The 24,207-nt window shown below is 45.7% G+C and overlaps 1 protein-coding gene across 1 annotated transcript in view; it reads left to right on the plus strand.

The window, feature by feature from the left end:
- LOC307168209 (mitogen-activated protein kinase-binding protein 1-like) overlaps positions 1-22,622 on the plus strand; it is a 49,776-nt gene extending 27,154 nt beyond the window's left edge. The window contains exons 19-29 of the mRNA XM_079887902.1: positions 609-716; positions 1,003-1,175; positions 1,412-1,449; positions 5,788-5,964; positions 7,030-7,267; positions 9,608-9,688; positions 10,015-10,054; positions 10,132-10,322; positions 20,370-20,768; positions 21,256-21,341; positions 22,288-22,622. Of these exons, the coding sequence (XP_079744028.1) occupies positions 609-716; positions 1,003-1,175; positions 1,412-1,449; positions 5,788-5,964; positions 7,030-7,267; positions 9,608-9,688; positions 10,015-10,054; positions 10,132-10,322; positions 20,370-20,768; positions 21,256-21,341; positions 22,288-22,527 (1,771 nt within the window). The 3' untranslated portion in view covers positions 22,528-22,622. The remainder of the gene's footprint in view (positions 1-608; positions 717-1,002; positions 1,176-1,411; positions 1,450-5,787; positions 5,965-7,029; positions 7,268-9,607; positions 9,689-10,014; positions 10,055-10,131; positions 10,323-20,369; positions 20,769-21,255; positions 21,342-22,287) is intronic.
- The last annotated feature ends 1,585 nt before the right edge of the window (positions 22,623-24,207 follow it).

The following is a 24,207-nucleotide window of genomic DNA, read 5'->3' on the forward strand; positions in this document are numbered from 1 at the left end:
ATTAGTGTTATAGAGCGGGAATATTAGTGTTATAGAGCGGGAATATTAGTGTTATAGAGCGGGAATATTAGTGTTATAGAGTGGGAATATTAGTGTTATAGAGCGGGAATATTAGTGTTATAGAGCGGGAATATTAGTGTTATAGAGTGGGAATATTAGTGTTATTAGTGTTATAGAGTGGGAATATTAGTGTTATAGAGTGGGAATATTAGTGTTATAGATTGGGAATATTAGTGTTATAGAGCGGGAATATTAGTGTTATAGAGTGGGAATATTAGTGTTATTAGTGTTATAGAGTGGGAATATTAGTGTTATAGAGTGGGAATATTAGTGTTATAGAGTGGGAATATTAGGCTGCTGTCACTTTAAGAGCTGCACAGATCCAATATACTGATACACATGAATACAGAGTCTCTTGCGCTTGAATGGTTTAAAGTCATATTGAAATGCTCACAAAGGAATCAATAAGAGGAATCGAAATTACATTTTTTTTTAACAAGTATCCGATTCCTGATCTCAAGTATTCGATTCCAGAATTGATAATTGATTTTCGATTCCCAACCCTATCGTGGTGTGTGTTAGTCTCACTGACGTCTGCTGTGTTTCAGCTGTGTGTTTGTGTGGCGACTCGCTCCTGAACTGACTGACAACATGAGAGAGCGACTGTTGGAGTGCAGACGTCACAGCGGACCGAACGCCAGAAACAACCCCTTCAGGTACAGGACTGAGTGGTTCGCTTCTGTCGGGTCCTTCATTTGACTTTTAGCGTCTCCTACAGCAGGTTCACATGCATTCAAGGTCAAAAACACTTTAATCTCCTCTTAATCTCCTCTGCAGCGTCAGCTCTGTTCTCTCAGTGTCTGAAACGCTTCCATCGAAGATTCAGTCTCTCTAAACCCCGCCTCTTTGAGAGCTGCTCTGCTCTGATTGGTCTGATGGCCACTTTGTGTTTGTGTTTTCGTTCGTTCTCTTCTAGTGTTTCATATATAAATGTTTTCTCAGACGGTGCTCCGCGAGTGGATTCACACTGCGCAGATCTCCATCCATCATGAGCTGCTCGTCTGAGACTGACCGAGAGGAAGAGGATGATGATGAAGATGATGATGAAGCTGTGACGACACCAGAGAGACGGAAGGACAGCAGTCAGTGTGAGGGCAGTGTCGAGGAGACCACGGGTCAGAAACACTTCCCTTGTTTTATATTCAACATTTTTACAATTTAAAAAAACGGACAAAACCTCTTTCTGGGCATGAGCTCATTTGTAAACATGACATAGATTGCCTATTTAAAAAAAAATTTTTTTTACCACAATTGTGTCCCCAAAATATGGTTCAAGTAAATGCACGCACACACACACACACACACTCGGACTCTTACAGACATTAATGCGAGGCTGTTTTCTCTCATGAAGGTGCATCTGATGAAGGACGCGAGTGGAACCCGGTGAAGGTCTGTATCTGAAACTGCAGTCAATCCTCTGACTCTCGATGTTCAAGCTGCAGAGTCTGAGCTGTGTTTTCATGAATTAGCTTTGTTTATTCTGTAAGAAAAAATTATGTGGACGTCGAAGATCTCTATTCTGTCCTCAGTGTGTGTGTGACTGTACACAAATCGACAGATAGCTAACAGGCTTCAAGAGAAAGTCAGAGGCTCTTTACTGTTGTCGTAATTCTCAAGAAGGAATCTTTGTAAAACTGAAATGATACAGAAAGATAGCACCAATCACTGAATGCTATTCAAACACGTCATACATTAACAGACATAAAATAATATACCTTTAAGCTACAAAGTTGTAACATGTAATATATATATATATATATTCAGCTGGTATGCTTATAGCTGTAAATAACTTGTAAATATAGTATGTGCAGCTCAACAACTAAACTAACAAACTATTGATGACCTCGTCGTTGAAAGGCTATACAATAGCAGTTTTCACATGTTAACAAATAAATATTCAAGTAACATCACAGAACATCATACATGACGCATGTGTATCAATGTAGTTAACTATACATTCAAATACAGCTTACAAGCGATGCTTTCTCAAGGCACAAACAGAAATGGAGACAGGATAAGGTGACTAGAGCTGCAAGCTGACCGCATGGAATATAACTACTAATGTGTTTCCTGATCAGACTGCATCATGTGATAAAATCAACCAATGAAAGCAATGTAAGAATTATATATGAACACAATGAATTACTCCTAGATGACCACTAGGGGGAGAAAGTAACAAACTAAATGCAAAGTATTCTTACAGAACATGACAATCTCAAAAATGAAGTTTATTACAGCAACAGCATTGGCAAGGTACACAAAGCACCTTGGGTTCACCGGTGTCAGAAATGAACCCAGAACATCCAAATCTTAAACCTTTTATCCTGTTAATTAATGTAAATTAAGTTGCTCTTGTTGCAACAGCTGTTGTCTGTATGTTAATGAAGTTGTGACACCCCATTGTCTGAGAATGTTCTCTGTGTTTGTTCAGGATGTGATTAACCCAAATGGCGAAGAAACAATTTAACTTGACTGTCTTTCATCTCTATGATAATTAAGCCATTTTGGGGATGAGCTCATTCTAAAATATAGTTTGGAGTGGAATCTGGGTCGAGGCAGACTACAATCCACCAGAATGACGAGTCAAAACACTTGATAGTTCATCAGAAAACATGTGGATTTCATTCATTTTGTAATAGACCAGGTTTTCCCAAACTGGAGATCATGAGGGGGCAAAGATGTAAACTTAAAATAGATCATTTAAAATTAAAGTCCCCCTGTAGTCAATAACTGTATGTCTTTGATCACCAAAATTACATATTTAAAAGTTTTTTTTTCCTTGAATAATTTCTTCATGCCTTAAAATACCTTGAATGTAACTCGACACCCTTGCCTCATTTAGTATGCGCGGTTCTATGAATATGCAAATGAGCCCCGCCTCCACTCACTCCCTCAGCTCAGAGATCCACTGGTTGACGATCACACGTTGATCTGATTGGTTACAAGGTAGTTTGTGACGTCAGAAACACCAGCGATTTCAAAGCGTGTTTTTGAGACTGTCTTTGGTTCACTGCAGTTTTAAGGAGGAAATACTCAGCAATGCTGTCGACTTATGAACTTACACATGCTTTGTCTTAAAGCACATTAAAACACCACATAGACACATAAACAACACTAAAAACTTTAAAACACTTGCTAAAAATTATATTTGTTTAGCTGCATGTCGTGCCCAACATATGAAAGGGTTTTTACAAATATTAGATTAGAGGAAGTTCAAGTAAATATTTCAGCTCAGAGTGGTTAGACTAGGAATCTCTGACAGAGGAAACACGCAGTTGTGTGAAAGTTTCATGCAACCGACTCCTGATAGTTCTGTATCGTTGAGAGACATTGTGTGTCAGGTGTGTGTTCAGGACTCGGTCGTGTGTCAGGTGTGTGTTCAGGACTCGGTCATGTGTCAGGTGTCTGTTCAGGACTCGGTCGTGTGTCAGGTGTGTGTTCAGGACTCGGTCATGTGTCAGGTGTGTGTTCAGGACTCGGTCGTGTGTCAGGTGTGTGTTCAGGACTCGGTCATGTGTCAGGTGTGTGTTCAGGACTCGGTCATGTGTCAGGTGTGTGTTCAGGACTCGGTCGTGTGTCAGGTGTGTGTGCAGGACTCGGTCGTGTGTCAGGTGTCTGTTCAGGACTCGGTCGTGTGTCAGGTGTGTGTTCAGGACTCGGTCGTGTGTCAGGTGTCTGTTCAGGACTCGGTCGTGTGTCAGGTGTGTGTGCAGGACTCGGTCATGTGTCAGGTGTGTGTTCAGGACTCGGTCGTGTGTCAGGTGTCTGTTCAGGACTCGGTCGTGTGTCAGGTGTGTGTTCAGGACTCGGTCGTGTGTCAGGTGTCTGTTCAGGACTCGGTCGTGTGTCAGGTGTGTGTTCAGGACTCGGTCGTGTGTCAGGTGTGTGTTCAGGACTCGGTCGTGTGTCAGGTGTGTGTTCAGGACTCGGTCATGTGTCAGGTGTGTGTTCAGGACTCGGTCATGTGTCAGGTGTGTGTGCAGGACTCGGTCGTGTGTCAGGTGTCTGTTCAGGACTCGGTCGTGTGTCAGGTGTGTGTTCAGGACTCGGTCGTGTGTCAGGTGTGTGTTCAGGACTCGGTCATGTGTCAGGTGTCTGTTCAGGACTCGGTCGTGTGTCAGGTGTGTGTTCAGGACTCGGTCGTGTGTCAGGTGTGTGTGCAGGACTCGGTCATGTGTCAGGTGTGTGTTCAGGACTCGGTCGTGTGTCAGGTGTGTGTGCAGGACTCGGTCATGTGTCAGGTGTGTGTGCAGGACTCGGTCGTGTGTCAGGTGTCTGTTCAGGACTCGGTCGTGTGTCAGGTGTGTGTTCAGGACTCGGTCGTGTGTCAGGTGTCTGTTCAGGACTCGGTCGTGTGTCAGGTGTGTGTTCAGGACTCGGTCGTGTGTCAGGTGTGTGTTCAGGACTCGGTCGTGTGTCAGGTGTGTGTTCAGGACTCGGTCGTGTGTCAGGTGTCTGTTCAGGACTCGGTCATGTGTGTCAGGTGTGTGTTCAGGACTCGGTCGTGTGTCAGGTGTCTGTTCAGGACTCGGTCATGTGTGTCAGGTGTGTGTTCAGGACTCGGTCATGTGTCAGGTGTGTGTTCAGGACTCGGTCGTGTGTCAGGTGTGTGTTCAGGACTCGGTCGTGTGTCAGGTGTGTGTTCAGGACTCGGTCGTGTGTCAGGTGTCTGTTCAGGACTCGGTCATGTGTGTCAGGTGTGTGTTCAGGACTCGGTCGTGTGTCAGGTGTCTGTTCAGGACTCGGTCATGTGTGTCAGGTGTGTGTTCAGGACTCGGTCATGTGTCAGGTGTGTGTTCAGGACTCGGTCGTGTGTCAGGTGTGTGTGCAGGACTCGGTCGTGTGTCAGGTGTCTGTTCAGGACTCGGTCATGTGTGTCAGGTGTGTGTTCAGGACTCGGTCGTGTGTCAGGTGTGTGTTCAGGACTCGGTCGTGTGTCAGGTGTGTGTTCAGGACTCGGTCGTGTGTCAGGTGTGTGTTCAGGACTCGGTCGTGTGTCAGGTGTGTGTTCAGGACTCGGTCGTGTGTCAGGTGTGTGTTCAGGACTCGGTCGTGTGTCAGGTGTGTGTTCAGGACTCGGTCGTGTGTCAGGTGTGTGTTCAGGACTCGGTCATGTGTCAGGTGTGTGTTCAGGACTCGGTCATGTGTGTCAGGTGTGTCTGCAGGACTCGGTCATGTGTCAGGTGTGTGTTCAGGACTCGGTCATGTGTCAGGTGTGTGTTCAGGACTCGGTCATGTGTCAGGTGTGTGTTCAGGACTCGGTCATGTGTGTCAGGTGTGTCTGCAGGACTCGGTCATGTGTCAGGTGTGTGTTCAGGACTCGGTCATGTGTCAGGTGTGTGTTCAGGACTCGGTCGTGTGTCAGGTGTGTCTGCAGGACTCGGTCATGTGTCAGGTGTGTGTTCAGGACTCGGTCATGTGTCAGGTGTGTGTTCAGGACTCGGTCATGTGTCAGGTGTGTCTGCAGGACTCGGTCGTGTGTCAGGTGTGTGTTCAGGACTCGGTCGTGTGTCAGGTGTGTCTGCAGGACTCGGTCATGTGTCAGGTGTGTGTTCAGGACTCGGTCATGTGTCAGGTGTGTGTTCAGGACTCGGTCATGTGTCAGGTGTGTGTTCAGGACTCGGTCATGTGTGTCAGGTGTGTGTTCAGGACTCGGTCATGTGTCAGGTGTGTCTGCAGGACTCGGGAGTGTGTCAGGTGTGTGTTCAGGACTCGGTCATGTGTCAGGTGTGTCTGCAGGACTCGGGAGTGTGTCGGCCTCGCCGGCGCTGGTCCTGCCGTACTGGATCTGTGGAGCTCATGGTGAAGTCCATGCTGGAGCTGCGGCAGCTCGATTCTCTTCCTGAAGCCGCCAGGCAGAACAGAAGCTGCGCTGAAGATCGAGGAAGCTCCTCCAGCCTGCAGGTGAACCCTCAGCACTTCACTTTAAAGGGGACATATCATAAAAATCTGACTTTCTCCATGTTTAAGTGCTGTAATCCGGTGCTTCTACCAACCCAGAAAACGTGAAAAGTGAAACCCAGTAACTGTTTTAGTTCACTTCAGAATTAAAATCACCAGCTTCAAAGTCTCGGCATGATCCCAGCCGAGGAATAAGAGTCTTGTCTAGACAAACCAGCGGACATTTTATTACAAAATAAACATTTATATACTTTTAACCACAAATGCTGGTCTTGCACTAGCTGTGATGCGACACACATTACGTGATCAGGGTGAAAGGTCAAGCGTGACATAGGCGTAAGTACAGACCCAGTGTTTACAAAGCAAACGTACAAAGACTAAGTCAAACAATATTTATAAAAAATTTAAAATTAACAAAAGGTAAAACAATGATGTCGGGCGATTTTGAAGTTGGAGGACAAAATGAGATGAGTTTTTCACCCTACTCTACATTTCTGAACTGGAACACGTGTGACCTTTCACCCTGATTATGTAATGAGTGTCGCATCAAAGCTAGTGCAAGACCAGCATTTATGATTAAAAGTATATAAATGTTTATTTTGTTCTAAAATGTCCGCTGGTGTGTCTAGATAAGACTCTTATTCCTCGGCTGGATCGTGTCGAGACTTTGAAGCTGCACTGAAACTCACATCTGGACCTTCGACCCGTTGGACCCCATTGAAGACACTATATGGAGGAACATCCTGGAGTGTTTTCCTCAGAAACCTTCATTTCTTTTCCACTGAAGAAAGAAACACATGAACATCTTGAATGACGTGGGAGAGAGTAAACTATCAGGAAATTTTCATTCTGAAATGAACTACTTTTAAACGTCACAGTTTCTGTTACATTTTGGCCCTCCAAAAAGACTAATGAAACGAATGAAACGTCACTGTTTCAGTCAGCAGATTTCAGCCCTAGAGAACTCTTTCAGCCGAAACTGATGATGGGTTTTCAGCTGAATATTGTCCATGCAATATTCCATGAGTAGTTATCTCCAGATGTCAGTGTTGTGGTTCTGCTCCTCAGGATTGGCGTAATCGGTGTGGAGTTCGTCCTCTCTCGGCCTGGCTGCTTCCCGCCTGCGCTCCGGAGCCGGACGGGGTCGTGTTGTACCCGGATTACTGTCCCAGCGCCAGCAGCCTGCAGATCCCGGAGCGAGCCGGACCCCAGATGATCCCGGAGCGAGCCGGAGCCCAGAGTCCCGTCAGCGGCGTCTCCATGGGCTACGGCAGCGGAGGATCCAGTCCAGATCACAGACGCCACGGTACAGCAGACCACAGGCTTTTACACACACATCTAGAGTGAATTACTCCGTTAGCTGAGCGTCAGACCTTTACCTGTGGTGCCAAATGTCTACAGGACACAGAACAATAGAATAAACACACTCAGCGCTTCAGACTATTTTCCATTCTATTTTTCAAACTGTGAACAAACAAGTGTATTCTATGAGAAAGATTGTTTCAGTCAGTCACTCCGTATGTATTTTTAATAATGTTAAAATGGTGTAATATTTATTAAATTTATCCATTTGGTTGCGAGTGCAGTGCGCCTGCAGAGAGACTCCGCCCACACCCTCTTCTGATTTGCTGTGGTTTGTAATTGATTTGGTTACGAGTGCAGTGCGCCTGCAGAGAGACTCCGCCCACACGCTCTTCTGATTGGCTGTGGTTTGTAATTGATTTGGTTGTGAGTGCAGTGTGCTTGCAGAGAGACTCCACCCACACCCTCTTCTGATTGGCTGTGTGATTTGTAATTGATTTGGTTGTGAGTGCAGTGTGCTTGCAGAGAGACTCCACCCACACCCTCTTCTGATTGGCTGTGTGATTTGTAATTGATTTGGTTGTGAGTGCAGTGTGCTTGCAGAGAGACTCCGCCCACACGCTCTTCTGATTGGCTGTGATTTGTAATTGATTTGGTTGCGAGTGCAGTGCGCTTGCAGAGAGACTCCACCCACACGCTCTTCTGATTGGCTGTGATTTGTAATTGATTTGGTTGCGAGTGCAGTGCGCCTGCAGAGAGACTCCGCCCACACCCTCTTCTGATTGGCTGTGGTTTGTAATTGATTTGGTTGCGAGTGCAGTGCGCCTGCAGAGAGACTCCGCCCACACGCTCTTCTGATTGGCTGTGATTTGTAATTGATTTGGTTACGAGTGCAGTGTGCTTGCAGAGAGACTCCGCCCACACCCTCTTCTGATTGGCTGTGATTTGTAATTGATTTGGTTACGAGTGCAGTGCGCCTGCAGAGAGACTCCGCCCACACCCTCTTCTGATTGGCTGTGGTTTGTAATTGATTTGGTTGCGAGTGCAGTGCGCTTGCAGAGAGACTCCGCCCACACGCTCTTCTGATTGGCTGTGATTTGTAATTGATTTGGTTACGAGTGCAGTGCGCCTGCAGAGAGACTCCGCCCACACGCTCTTCTGATTGGCTGTGGTTTGTAATTGATTTGGTTGCGAGTGCAGTGCGCTTGCAGAGAGACTCCGCCCACACCCTCTTCTGATTGGCTGTGGTTTGTAATTGATTTGGTTGCGAGTGCAGTGCGCTTGCAGAGAGACTCCGCCCACACGCTCTTCTGATTGGCTGTGATTTGTAATTGATTTGGTTACGAGTGCAGTGCGTTTGCAGAGAGACTCCGCCCACACGCTCTTCTGATTGGCTGTGGTTTGTAATTGATTTGGTTGTGAGTGCAGTGTGCTTGCAGAGAGACTCCGCCCACACCCTCTTCTGATTGGCTGTGTGATTTGTAATTGATTTGGTTGTGAGTGCAGTGTGCTTGCAGAGAGACTCCGCCCACACCCTCTTCTGATTGGCTGTGATTTGTAATTGATTTGGTTGCGAGTGCAGTGCGCTTGCAGAGAGACTCCGCCCACACGCTCTTCTGATTGGCTGTGATTTGTAATTGATTTGGTTGCGAGTGCAGTGCGCCTGCAGAGAGACTCCGCCCACACCCTCTTCTGATTGGCTGTGATTTGTAATTGATTTGGATGTGAGTGCAGTGCGCTTGCAGAGAGACTCCGCCCACACGCTCTTCTGATTGGCTGTGATTTGTAATTGATTTGGTTACGAGTGCAGTGTGCTTGCAGAGAGACTCCGCCCACACCCTCTTCTGATTGGCTGTGATTTGTAATTGATTTGGTTACGAGTGCAGTGCGCCTGCAGAGAGACTCCGCCCACACCCTCTTCTGATTGGCTGTGATTTGTAATTGATTTGGTTACGAGTGCAGTGTGCTTGCAGAGAGACTCCGCCCACACGCTCTTCTGATTGGCTGTGATTTGTAATTGATTTGGTTTCGAGTGCAGTGCGCCTGCAGAGAGACTCCGCCCACACCCTCTTCTGATTGGCTGTGATTTGTAATTGATTTGGTTACGAGTGCAGTGCGCCTGCAGAGAGGCTCCGCCCACACCCTCTTCTGATTGGCTGTGATTTGTAATTGATTTGGTTTCGAGTGCAGTTCACTTTTGGTGAAGAACTAACACTTTAAAGTCGCCAAATGCATGAATGTAAATGTAACTGATTGAAGAAAAGACGGCACACACAAGCTCAGATAAACACCAGAGATGAAGTATGGTGTTGTTCCTCATTCTTCTGCCTGTGTTTCCTCTCAGATGAGCTGCTCGTCTCGGATGACGATCGAGATGAAACGTCAGACGTGAACACACAGAGAGACTCAGAGACGCCGGCAGACGGTAAAGATTCACTCATGTTTGCTTCACTTTTGCTGTTGCTTTTGTAAGTTGCTTTGGATAAAACATGTGCTAAATGCATGAATGTCAGTCAGCTTCATTTCTACAGCGCTTTATACAGTACATGTTGTTTCAGAGTAGCTTCCCAGTAATAAACCGAATCAGTGATGCAAACTTCATCAAATATGAGACACATTTAGCTGTAAAGCAGCTCTACAGAAGACAATAGAGGCATTATTCAGTTCAGTGACTGTGTAAAGTTCATCAGTTATGAGTTCAGTTAAGAAGCTCTAAATGTAATGTATTATTTGCTCTTCATCTGTTCTCAGTGATCTCGGCGTGTTTCCAGACCTCAGTCTCCACCAGCAGGTATTGTGAAGATCAGTCAGGTCTGCTTGACTGCAGCAGGATGTGTGAATCAGTAACTCCAGCTTCTCCATGTGCAGGATGGGCGGTGTATTTCTCCATCAGCCGGCGGTGAAGCGGAGCGTCTGGAGTGTCAAACCCCTGATGGAGAACACGGATCTGGATCTGGATCGGGATCAGCGCTGCGTCTCCCAGAGAAGCCACCCCTACATCAGCAGGACTCCTGCTCGACTGCACAGATCTGCTTCAGCTCTCCATCCGGCCGCTGACGGTGAGCATTCACACCATCCCAAACCTCAACCTACGACAGGTTACAAGAGTGTGTTTATGGGAATTTTTGAGCTGTCTTCTAGAAGCGCATTTGTGAGGTCAGGCACTGACGCTGGACGAGAAGGCCTGGCTCACAGTCTCGCTCTAATTCATCCCAAAGCTGTTCTATCGGGATGAGCTCAGGACTCTGTGCAGGCCAGTCCAGTTCCTCCACGCCAAACTCCTCATCCATGTCTTTATGGTCCTGCTTTGTGCACTGGAGCGCAGTCATGCTGGAACAGGAACATCCCCAAACTGTTCCCACAAAGTTGGGTGCATGAAATTGTCCAAAATGTCTTGGTATGCTGAAGCATTAGGTTTCAAAGCAGCTTTACAGAGATAACAGGAAAATAATGCAACGAAGTTTGTTTCCAGAAGAAAATAGCGTCACAGTCCAGCTTAAGTAAGTTCAGTGATGCTTCATTTTTGTTTTAAAAAAAGTTATTAATTTAGTTCATTTATATATAGCCGCTCTGGAGTAAACCGTGATGTCATCGTCCAGCTCAGTTCAGTTCTCATATAATAGTGTCAATGCAGGCAGATCAATATTATTGTTGGATATTAAATTAAATGTTAAATTTAATGTCCCCAACTAAGCAAGCCAAGCCAATGGCAACAAAGGTGGAAAAAAGCGACAGTGGCAAGAAACCAAAACTCCATCAGGGCAGAATGGAGAAAAAAACCTTGGGAGAAACCAGGCTCAGTCGGGGGCCAGTTCTCCTCTGGCCAGTGAACGAACAGTGTATGATTATGATCCAGACAGCATTACAGGTCAGAAGTCAGATTGGTTTGGAACAACCAGAATATTATCCAGTTCCATCTGGTTGAAGATCGGAGTCACACCAGTATCAGTTTGTTGATCATTAGGAGTTCCTTTCACTGGAACTAAGGGGCCAAACCCAACCCCTGAAAAAAACAACCCCACACCATAATCCCCCCTCCACCAAACATTACACTTGGCACAATGCAGTCAGGCAAGTACCGTTCTCTTGGCAACTGCCAAACCCAGACTCGTCCATCAGAAGAGTGATTCGTCACTCCAGAGAACACGTCTCCACTAATCTAGAGTCCAATGGCAGCTGCTTTACACCACTGCATCCCATGCTTTACTCCACTGCATCCCATGCTTTACACCACTGCATCCCATGCTTTACACCACTGCATCCCACGCTTTACACCACTGCATCCCACGCTTTACTCCACTGCATCCCACGCTTTACACCACTGCATCCCACGCCACTGCATCCCACGCTTTACAACACTGCATCCCACGCTTTACACCACTGCATCCCACGCTTTACACCACTGCATCCCACGCTTTACACCACTGCATCCCACGCTTTACTCCACTGCATCCCACGCTTTACACCACTGCATCCCACGCCACTGCATCCCACGCTTTACTCCACTGCATCCCACACTTTACACCACTGCATCCCATGCTTTACTCCACTGCATCCCACGCTTTACACCACTGCATCCCACGCTTTACTCCACTGCATCCCACGCTTTACACCACTGCATCCCACGCTTTACACCACTGCATCCCACGCTTTACTCCACTGCATCCCACGCTTTACACCACTGCATCCCACGCTTTACACCACTGCATCCCACGCTTTACACCACTGCATCCCACGCTTTACACCACTGCATCCCACGCTTTACTCCACTGCATCCCACGCTTTACACCACTGCATCCCACGCTTTACACCACTGCATCCCACGCTTTACTCCACTGCATCCCACGCTTTACCCCACTGCACCCCACGCTTTACCCCACTGCATCCCACGCTTTACACCACTGCATCCCACGCTTTACTCCACTGCATCCCACGCTTTACACCACTGCATCCCACGCTTTACACCACTGCATCCCACGCCACTGCATCCCACGCTTTACACCACTGCATCCCACGCTTTACACCACTGCATCCCACGCTTTACACCACTGCATCCCACGCCACTGCATCCCACGCTTTACACCACTGCATCCCACGCTTTACACCACTGCATCCCACGCTTTACCCCACTGCACCCCACGCTTTACCCCACTGCATCCCACGCTTTACACCACTGCATCCCACGCTTTACACCACTGTATCCCACACTTTACACCACTGCATCCCACGCTTTACACCACTGCATCCCACTCTTTACCCCACTGTATCCCACGCTTTACACCACTGCATCCCACTCTTTACCCCACTGTATCCCACGCTTTACAGCACTGCATCCCACGCTTTACACCACTGCATCCCACGCTTTACACCACTGCATCCCACGCTTTACACCACTGCCTCTGACGCTTTACACCACTGCATCCCACACTTTACACCACTGCATCCCACACTTTACACCACTGCCTCTGACGCTTTACACCACTGCATCCCACTCTTTACAGCACTGCATCCCACTCTTTACACCACTGCATCCCACGCTTTACAGCACTGCATCCCACGCTTTACAGCACTGCATCCCACGCTTTACACCACTGTATCCCACGCTTTACAGCACTGCATCCCACGCTTTACAGCACTGCATCCCACGCTTTACACCACTGCATCCCATGCTTTACACCACTGCCTCTGACGCTTTACACCACTGCATCCCACACTTTACACCACTGCATCCCACGCTTTACACCACTGCATCCCACTCTTTACAGCACTGCATCCCACTCTTTACACCACTGCATCCCACTCTTTACAGCACTGCATCCCACGCTTTACAGCACTGCATCCCACGCTTTACACCACTGCATCCCACGCTTTACACCACTGCATCCCACGCTTTACACCACTGCATCCCACGCTTTACACCACTGCATCCCACGCTTTACACCACTGCATCCCACGCTTTACACCACTGCACCCCACGCTTTACACCACTGCATCCCACGCTTTACATCACTGCACCCCACGCTTTACACCACTGCATCCCACGCTTTACACCACTGCATCCCACGCTTTACACCACTGCATCCCACGCTTTACACCACTGCACCCCACGCTTTACACCACTGCACCCCACGCTTTACACCACTGCACCCCACGCTTTACACCACTGCACCCCACGCTTTACACCACTGCATCCCACGCTTTACACCACTGCATCCCACGCTTTACACCACTGCATCCCACTCTTTACACCACTGCATCCCACGCTTTACAGCACTGCATCCCACGCTTTACACCACTGCATCCCACTCTTTACACCACTGCATCCCACGCTTTACACCACTGCATCCCACGCTTTACACCACTGCATCCCACTCTTTACACCACTGCATCCAAATCTTTACACCACTGCATCCCACGCTTTACACCACTGCATCCAAATCTTTACACCACTGCATCCCACGCTTTACACCACGCTTTACACCACTGCATCCCATGCTTTACACCACTGCATCCAAATCTTTACCCCACTGTATCCCACGCTTTACAGCACTGCATCCCACGCTTTACAGCACTGCATCCCACGCTTTACACCACTGCATCCCACGCTTTACACCACTGCATCCCATGCTTTACACCACTGCCTCTGACGCTTTACACCACTGCATCCCACTCTTTACAGCACTGCATCCCACTCTTTACACCACTGCATCCCACGCTTTACAGCACTGCATCCCACGCTTTACACCACTGCATCCCACGCTTTACACCACTGCATCCCACGCTTTACACCACTGCACCCCACGCTTTACACCACTGCATCCCACGCTTTACATCACTGCACCCCACGCTTTACACCACTGCACCCCACGCTTTACACCACTGCATCCCACGCTTTACACCACTGCATCCCACGCTTTACACCACTGCATCCAAATATTTACACCACTGCATCCCACGCTTTACACCACTGCATCCCACGCTTTACACCACTGCATCCCACGCTTTACACCACTGCATCCCAGGCTTTACACCACTGCATCCCACGCTTTACACCACTGCATCCCAGGCTTTACACCACTGCATCCCACGCTTTACTCCACTGCATCCCACGCTTTACACCACTGCATCCCACGCTTTACCCCACTGCATCCCACACTTTACCCCACTGCATCCCACGCTTTACCCCACTGCATCCCACACATTACACCACTGCATCACACACTTTACACCACTGCATCCCACACTTTACACCACTGCATCCCACGCTTTACACCACTGCATCCCACGCTTTACACCACTGCATCCCACACTTTACACCACTGCATCCCACGCTTTACACCACTGCATCCCACGCTTTACACCACTGCATCCCACGCTTTGGCACTGCATCCCACGCTTTACTCCACTGCATCCCACGCTTTACTCCACTGCATCCCACGCTTTACACCACTGCATCCAAATATTTACACCACTGCATCCCACGCCCACGCTTTACACCACTGCATCCAAATATTTACACCACTGCATCCCACTCTTTACACCACTGCATCCCACGCTTTACACCACTGCATCCAAATATTTACACCACTGCATCCCACACTTTACACCACTGCATCCCATGCTTTACACACTACACACTGCCCTTGAGCTAATCTGAAGGCCACAGAAGTTTGGAGGTCTGTAGCTGTTTCATTGGCCCAGGTAACAAGGGTCACGTGATGTGGTAACAAGCGGAGCATGCAACGTCTCGTGCCCTTGCAAATGTTTGTTCGTGTCTAAAACTTTAAACCTAACTCTCTCCTAAAAAACTAATCCAAAGTGGTGAATCTAATTTACTGGACTGCATGCTGCTGAGCTGATGTGACAATGCCAAAAGCTAAAGCCGTGCAAACCGACTCAAACGCCGAGGCGGTCACTATGACGTCCCTCACCCACTTGCTTGAGTCTCATCGAACCGCCATCTCCGAGGACTTCAAGCAAACTTTTTCTGCTCTTGAGACCAAGTTGAATAGTGTCATAACTACCGTGACAGAACACGCTGAAAAACTTGAAATTCTTGAGAGTGAAGGTGATGCACGAGAGCAATGTCTGAAGGCTGCCAAGGAAGCTATTATCAAGCTCCAGACAGACCAGGCTAAACTAGCAACAAAAATCATCGATCTCGAATCACGCAGTCGGCGAAACAACATCAGGATTATCGGTGTACCTGAATCTGTGGAGGGGCCACGGCCGACGGCTTTCTTCGCCAAGATGCTCGATGAGGTGTTTGGAGGGGTCCTTGATTCGCCTGTGGAGTGTGAGCGGGCTCACAGAGCCTTGGCTCCCAAACCTCCACTCAATCAGCGACCAAGACCGGTCATTATTCGACTCCTTAGGTTCCAGGTGAAGGACAGGATCATCCGCCATGCACGGTCCATGAGGGGAAGGTTGAGGTTCATGGACCGTACTATTCTTGTGTTTGAGGATTATGCTCCAGAGGTTGTGGAGCAGCGGAAGGAGTTTAAGATGGTCATGTCGGAGCTGTACGAGCGAGGATTCAAGCCTGCCCTGCTCTACCCGGCCAGGCTTTACATCAAGATGGAGTCGGGAGGTAGGAAACACTTTCCCTCGGTAGCTGAGGCTGAAGCTTTCATTGACTCATTGCCTTCGCGGAACACCTAGACTATAGTTTAATTAAATCCACACGACGAGGATGGCAGGCCACGGTTAACTATCATTTGAGTAACGTTTTAGAGTTGTAGGCCTATGCCGTTTTCTATTTGACAGTGGACAGTGGTGATCAGTTTGCCTCTACTTCTGCGGATCATGGCCGAGACTCCTTCTATAATGAAATACCTTTAATAGCCTAACGTTACTCTTCCTTTTCTAGGTGGAGAGGTGAGAGACTTTTCCTTTTCATTTCTATGAGACCATTTTATTATTTTGTTCCTTTTGCGAGTTGGCGCGGACGACTGCGGCGTAGTACACATTGTTTTACACAATGTTACTGGATTACTTATGTGTGTGTGTGTGTGTATGCTCGTGTGTTTGGTTGCTCCGAATGTATTTGCGACTTTCACTGTGTATCCCAGAAAACTCCATGATCAAACTTTACTGGGTATATTATGAGTTTTGATGATTTTAATATCGTTGGAGATTCTCAGTTTCTTATTGATATGGGTGGAAATACTACTTGTAATGTTTTTGACCCCGATGACCTAAAACCATTAAATGATATATATAATTATTCACTGTTACATTTAAATATCAGAAGCCTAAACAAACATCACTATGATTTAGTTTCCCTATTATCTGATTCAAGTTGTCACTTTGATGTAATTGGGTGTAGTGAAACCTGGCTCAATGAATTTTCAAATGTAGAATTACTGAATCTGGATGGATACAATCTATATATTAAGAACAGACCAAATAGAACAGGTGGAGGGGTTTGCCTTTATGTTAAGAGTACTCTTCAGGTAAAAAAATGTGATTTTTTCTTAGAGGATGATTTTTGTGAGTCTTTATTCATTGAGATTAACAATTGTGATAAAACATTTATTGTCGGTGTACTTTATCGTCCACCCGACTCTGCTCTTAACACATTTTTTCCTAAACTGGAGGATCTACTACATAAACTGATTAATCAAAAAAAAGATTGTATACTTCTTGGGGATTATAACATTGATATTTTTAATGAAGATGGGGCAAAACATAACTTCATGAACACACTGCATTCCTCCTCTTTTTTCCCCACCATAAATAGATTTACCAGAGTTACATCTACATCAAAGACAATTATTGACAATATCATTACTAATATTCAAAATACTAAGCTGGTGACTGGGATCGTGCAGTCAGACATCACTGATCATTTTCCCATTGTAATTTTTTTTGGTTCTGGAAAAATAGTCTCTCCTCCACTTACTAAAATTAAAAAATAAAATCATTAATGAGAGATCCTTACAGCATTTGACTGCTAACTTACAGGTCAAGTCGTGGGCCTCTGTCTATGACAGCAGGACTCCGGATGCTGCATATGACAGTCTGATAAAGATCATTCAAGATTCCATTAAGGACACAATCCCTGAGAATACTGTTAAATGTTGCACTACTCTCCAGAACCCTTGGATTACAAGGGGAATTTTGAAATCTATTAAATGTAAAAGTAGGCTTTATAAATTGTATATAAAAAATCCTTCTAGCTTAAATAAAGATAAATATATTACCTATAAAAATAAATTAACACAGATTATAAGAAAGACTAAAAGAAATCATTACACAGAACTTTTAAAAGCTTCACAATGGGACAGCAGGAGGTCATGGAATGTGTTAAATGAAGTTCTCAATAGGAGATATAAACAGACTACTCTACCTGACCTGGTTGATCCTAAAGATGATCTGGCACTGAGTTTTAATAATCATTTTGCCTCAATGGGTGTAAATCTGTCGAAAAATATAAATCAACCGAAGAGTGTCAACTTTAAGCATTTTCTCTCTGGAAACTACATTCATTCATTTGTCTTGAGACCAACAGACAGTACTGAACTCCGCAAGATCATTCATGACTTAAGGAGCTCAAACTCTACTGGTGCAGATGGAATATCTAGTAAGATTATGAAGGCCATTGCGAACATCATTGTAGAGCCAATGGCTCATTGTATTAACCTTTCTTTATCTACTGGTAATGTACCTAAAATGACGAAAATCGCTAAGATAATCCCAATTTATAAATCGGGCGACCGAAATGATATGAACAATTACCGGCCAATATCAATTCTACCCACTTTCTCTAAAGTATTTGAGAAGGTAGTATATAATAGATTAAGTGGCTATCTTGACAAATTTGATATTTTAGTTCCGTCTCAATACGGTTTCAGAAAAAAGAGTACAACTTGTATGGCGATACTTGACCTTATTGAGCAAATTAATGACTGTATTGAAGAGGGAAAATGTGGTGTTGGCATTTTCTTGGACCTATCAAAAGCATTTGATACCATTGATTTCGATATATTATTGCACAAATTGTATCACTATGGTATCAGAGGTTTAGCACTTGAATGGTTCAGAAGTTATTTATATGGAAGAAAACAGTATGTCTATGTAAATGATTATAACTCTTCCTGTAAGCCTATAACTGTCGGGGTCCCCCAGGGCTCTATCTTGGGGCCACTCTTATTTATCTTATATATAAATGATTTTGTAAATTCATCTAAAACATTCCATAAAATCATCTTTGCAGATGATACTAATTTGTTTACATCACATAGTAATCCAATTATTCTTCAAAATATAGTAAACTTAGAACTAATTAAAGTTGACACTTGGTTTAAATGCAATAAACTGTCATTAAATATTAGCAAAACTAACTACATAGTATTCAAATCAACCAATAATTTTCTTTTTAAAAACACTGATCTCTGTCTGATTAAAATAAATGAACAATTGATAAAAAGAGTGTTTTCCACTAAATTTCTGGGGGTCCTCATTGACGAATCTCTTACTTTTAAATGTCATATTGATCAGATTGTTACCAAACTTTCAAAGTATGTTGGCTTGTTTTATAAGATCAGACAATTTCTCCCTCTGTCAGCTCTTCTTGTGTTGTATAAAACTTTGTTTGAACCACATCTTAATTATTGTAATGTGATATGGTGCAACACATACACAAGTCATCTTAAAAAACTTATTTCATTACAAAAGAAAGCCATACGGGCTCTTTCCTGGTCAGAGATAAATTCTTCTTCATACCATCTATTTTATCGATTTGAGTTATTAAGAGTAGTTGAGCTAAATAAATATCATAATGCTTGCCTTATCTATCAAACTGTAAATAATCTGAACTCTAGATTAAAAAGTCTTATTCCTATCTGCAGCCCCCAGCACACATACCAAACGAGAACTAAATCACTAATATATGGTAAATATCGCCGATATTTGCGCACTAGTATGAGTGTGGCATGTAGGGGGCCCCAAATTTGGAACGGGATCAATGATGACATTAAGGTGTTGCCCTCTATCTCCAACTTTAAAAAACAACTAAAAAATTATTATTTATCAACTTATATTTAATATATAACTGCTTTCTCATGGACTACTGGGATGTATGAGCATGAATGTATGTGTATGCACTGTATGTATGTCCTTGTGCGTTTTTCTTGTGTGCTCTGTTATCATCGTCTGGTACCAGGTGGTGATCATGTACCTTTACCGTACTACTTTTCTCTTGTAAAATTACGGGCCCCCACCCATAAGCTTCTCTAGCTTCTTTGGGGGACCCATTCACTATACCTATTTGATTGTGTTCCAATGACTGCATTATTATACTTTTGGTATTTTGTAAATAAATAAATAAATGAAATGAAAAATGAAAAATGAAATGTTGACTCTGCAGAAAGTTGGCGACTTCTGCGCACTATGAGCCTCAGCATGCTTTGACCCCACTCTGGGATTTTACGTGGCCTACCACTTCCTGGCTGTTGTTCCCAATTGCTTCCACTTTGTTATAATACCACTAACAGTTGCCCGTGGAATATTTAGTAGTGAGGAAATTTCACTAATGGACTTGCACTAATTGCACAGGTGGCAACTGATCACTCTACCACTTCACTGAGCTCCTGAGAACGACCCATTCTTTCACAGATGTTTTTCACAGATGCATGTCTAGTGCTTGATTTATACACCTGTGGCCATGGAAGTGATTGGAACTCCTGAATTCAATGATTTGGAGGGGTGTCCCAATACTTTTGGCAATAGAGTGTATATATATATATAATATGTAATATGTTTTGTATATATTTATTTATATTTGTTCATTTTTTTTATTTTGTGTGATTTGATTAATTTCAGTGACATTTTCAAAAAGCAGTTTGCGCATCATTTGTGCATATAATAATATTAATGCATATTGTGATTTTGTTTTAATAATCAATGTTGGGTTAATAGAACATTTCATGTCAGTTTCTGTCTTTAATCCTGAAGTCTATGGAATTTTCTGTTATTGTGATATCAATTTTATTAAGATATAATGGTGGTGAATGGTGACAACATGCATGATGCATAAACGAGCTGTTATTTTTCCTTCTATTTCTTTTACCATGTGTTTTATTGAAATATTTATTTTTTCCCAGCGCAAAAGTCCCTGACTCCGCCCCGTCTCCGTCGAGAGGTGCGTCCCAGCCTGTCTAAGCTGAGTTTGGAGAGGATTGACCCCACCGTGCCGTGGGACAGCCTCCGCTCGCGCTCCTACATGAGCCCCACCACCAGCTCCAGGGCCAAGGTCAGCCGCTGCGTTTCCATCGGCGATGACCTCCACATGACCCTGCCGTTTCCAAACGCTCCATCCGAACAAAAACAAGTCAAACCTCGTGCCTGTCAGCGCCTGAGCAGCCCGTTTGCAGAGTGGCCGAGCAGATCCAGCTCTCCTCACGCTGACCCGGAGTCATCAGGAGCCGTGACCTCTGACCTGCAGCAGATGCAGCGTCCTCAAGCGGCGGTGAAGGCTTTCTCTGTGACGTCTGATGATCAAGGTTCTGCTTCCTCTTCCTCTGTTTCACTTCCTTCCTCTAGCATTATTAATTCAATTAAATTCACATTTATTTGTATAGCGCTTTTCACAATACACATCATTTCAAAGCAGCTTTACAGAAAATGCATGAGTCCATATTACAATTTACAGTGATCTGTTATCAGACTGAGGAAACTAAGTTATGTGTTTCAGAAATGTACATAATACAAAATCACAGTTAGCAAAAAATTTTGTAATTTAAACAATGTAATAATTTAATGCAGAAACAATGAGCTCATTGAAGTAATGAATACTTGTTTGTTAACAAATAATTATGGCATTTAGAAGAATGTAGCATTCATGCATTTCGCAGATGCTTTTATCCAAAGCAGCTTACAAAAGAGGAACAAAAGCAATTAGTCAAAGAGCCAGCGATATTTGTAATATTTGAATACTTCATAACTGTGTGTGATCTGTGTGTGACGGAGCTGATGTGTGTGTGTGGACAGAGCCGGTGGTCAGTCTGGAGGCCTGCAGACGCTCAGCAGTCGATCTGTGCATCAGTGTGAGGAGAGCCACAGGACTCTATCGGACGGTGAGAGACACACACACACACACACACACACACACACACACACACACACACACACACACACACACACACACACACACACACACACACACACACACACACACACACATACCCCATCGACCAGATTCTGATCTCAAACTGATTCAGAATCCATTCATGTAGACAGAGGCGTCACCAACATACACACAGAGGAACACAAGCTCACCCTAATATTTGATATCATTGATGATCATTGAGTTGTGCTCTGCTGAACTCCATTACACTCGGTTTTAATAGTGAACATTTAAATGGTGACAGATTTATTCAAACACACATTAAACACTGAAGGACAGATCTAGTCAAATATAATGAACATGTAATCTAGTGCATGTGTGTCAGAAGCTCCTCTCTAGAGTTATTCTTCTGTAGAGTTTGTTCACTGAAAGGCTTTTCTGAGGTAAGTGTGACGTTACGTGACATCATTGTTCTCCCGCTGTTTTAGTGACGGGTGAAACACTGACTGATGGATTACATGAGACATGATTGATTTCAGGAAGTTGTTCTGAATCTTTCAACTTTCCTTCTGATGTTCATTGATGTTTATTTGCTGCTGTAACTAGTAGTAAAGAGGAAGAGATGATCGGTTCATCTGTCACACACATTAAACACACACACACCCACACACACACACACACACTGATTAAACTCACAGGATTTGAAACTGAGACTTTGTTTCTTATCAAAAGTATCAGAGATTACTGTGATTATTGGATGGCAGGAGCTACAGATGTTTAGTGAAGTTTTCTTCTCACATCCACTGAAAACAGCACTGAATAAATCAAAATCAGTTCATCAAAACAAGAATATATTTGATATTTTCAACCCAGCCCTGATGATATAGTCTCTCTTTATATTAGTATATATAGTATGGTGTGCTGCTGATTGAATGCTGTATTGTTGGTGTGTTCAGCTGATGTCCCATGATGCCGAGCGCAGCGGCGAGCAGCAGCAGATGCAGAAGCTGATGTCAGACGCTCTAGTGCTCGTGCGATCCGAGCTGGATTCAGTGCCGGGATCACCAGGATCCGTGACGGGAGAGGGGAAGACCGGATCCGTGATGGGAGAGGGGAAGGCCACACTGGCGTTACTGGAGCAGTACTCGCTTCTGCTGCTGCGCTCGGTGGAGGAGAGACTCCAGCAGCAGGTGTAGCGCTTCTCTCCATACTCAACAGACTCTCCATACTCCCCATACTCCCCAAACTCTCCATACTCCCCATACTCTCCATACTCCCCATGCTCCCCATACTCCCCATGCTCTCCATACTCTCCATGCTCCCCATACTCCCCAAACTCTCCATACTCCCCATGCTCCCCATACTCCCCAAACTCTCCATACTCCCCATACTCTCCATACTCCCCATGCTCCCCATACTCCCCATGCTCTCCATACTCTCCATACTCCCCATGCTCCCCAAACTCTCCATACTCCCCATGCTCCCCATACTCCCCATGCTCTCCATACTCTCCATACTCCCCATGCTCCCCATGCTCCCCAAACTCTCCATACTCCCCATGCTCCCCATGCTCCCCATACTCCCCATGCTCTCCATACTCTCCATACTCCCCATGCTCCCCATGCTCCCCAAACTCTCCATACTCCCCATGCTCCCCATACTCCCCAAACTCTCCATGCTCCTCATACTCTCCATACTCTCCATGCTCCCCATACTCTCCATGCTCCCCATGCTCCCCATACTCCCCATACTCCCCATGCTCCCCATACTCTCCATGCTCCCCATACTCTCCATGCTCCCCATACTCCCCATACTCCCCATGCTCCCCATACTCCCCAAACTCTCCATGCTCCTCATACTCTCCATACTCTCCATGCTCCCCATACTCTCCATGCTCCCCATGCTCCCCATACTCCCCATACTCCCCATGCTCCCCATACTCTCCATGCTCCCCATACTCTCCATGCTCCCCATACTCTCCATGCTCCCCATGCTCCCCATACTCTCCATACTCCCCATGCTCCCCATACTCTCCATACTCCCCATACTCCCCATGCTCCCCATACTCTCCATACTCCCCATACTCTCCATGCTCCCCATACTCCCCATACTCCCCATACTCTCCATGCTCCCCATACTCCCCATACTCTCCATACTCCCCATACTCCCCATACTCTCCATGCTCCCCATACTCCCCATACTCCCCATACTCTCCATACTCCCCATACTCTCCATGCTCCCCATACTCTCCATACTCCCCATACTCTCCATGCTCCCCATGCTCCCCAAACTCTCCATACTCCCCAAACTCTCCATGCTCCCCATACTCTCCATACTCTCCATGCTCCCCATGCTCCCCATACTCCCCATACTCTCCATACTCTCCATACTCTCCATGCTCCCCATGCTCCCCATACTCCCCATACTCTCCATACTCCCCATGCTCCCCATACTCCCCATACTCTCCATACTCCCCATGCTCTCCATACTCCCCATGCTCCCCATACTCTCCATACTCCCCATACTCTCCATGCTCTCCATACTCTCCATACTCCCCATGCTCTCCATACTCCCCATGCTCTCCATACTCCCCATGCTCTCCATACTCCCCATGCTCTCCATACTCTCCATACTCTCCATACTCCCCATACTCTCCATACTCCCCATACTCCCCATGCTCCCCATACTCTCCATGCTCTCCATACTCTCCATGCTCTCCATACTCTCCATGCTCCCCATGCTCCCCATACTCTCCATACTCCCCATACTCCCCATGCTCCCCATACTCTCCATGCTCTCCATACTCCCCATGCTCTCCATACTCTCCATACTCTCCATACTCCCCATACTCTCCATACTCCCCATACTCCCCATGC

This window comes from Squalius cephalus, assembly GCF_949319135.1.
Source record: "Squalius cephalus genome assembly, chromosome: 12".
NCBI classification, from domain to species: Eukaryota; Metazoa; Chordata; class Actinopteri; order Cypriniformes; family Leuciscidae; genus Squalius; species Squalius cephalus.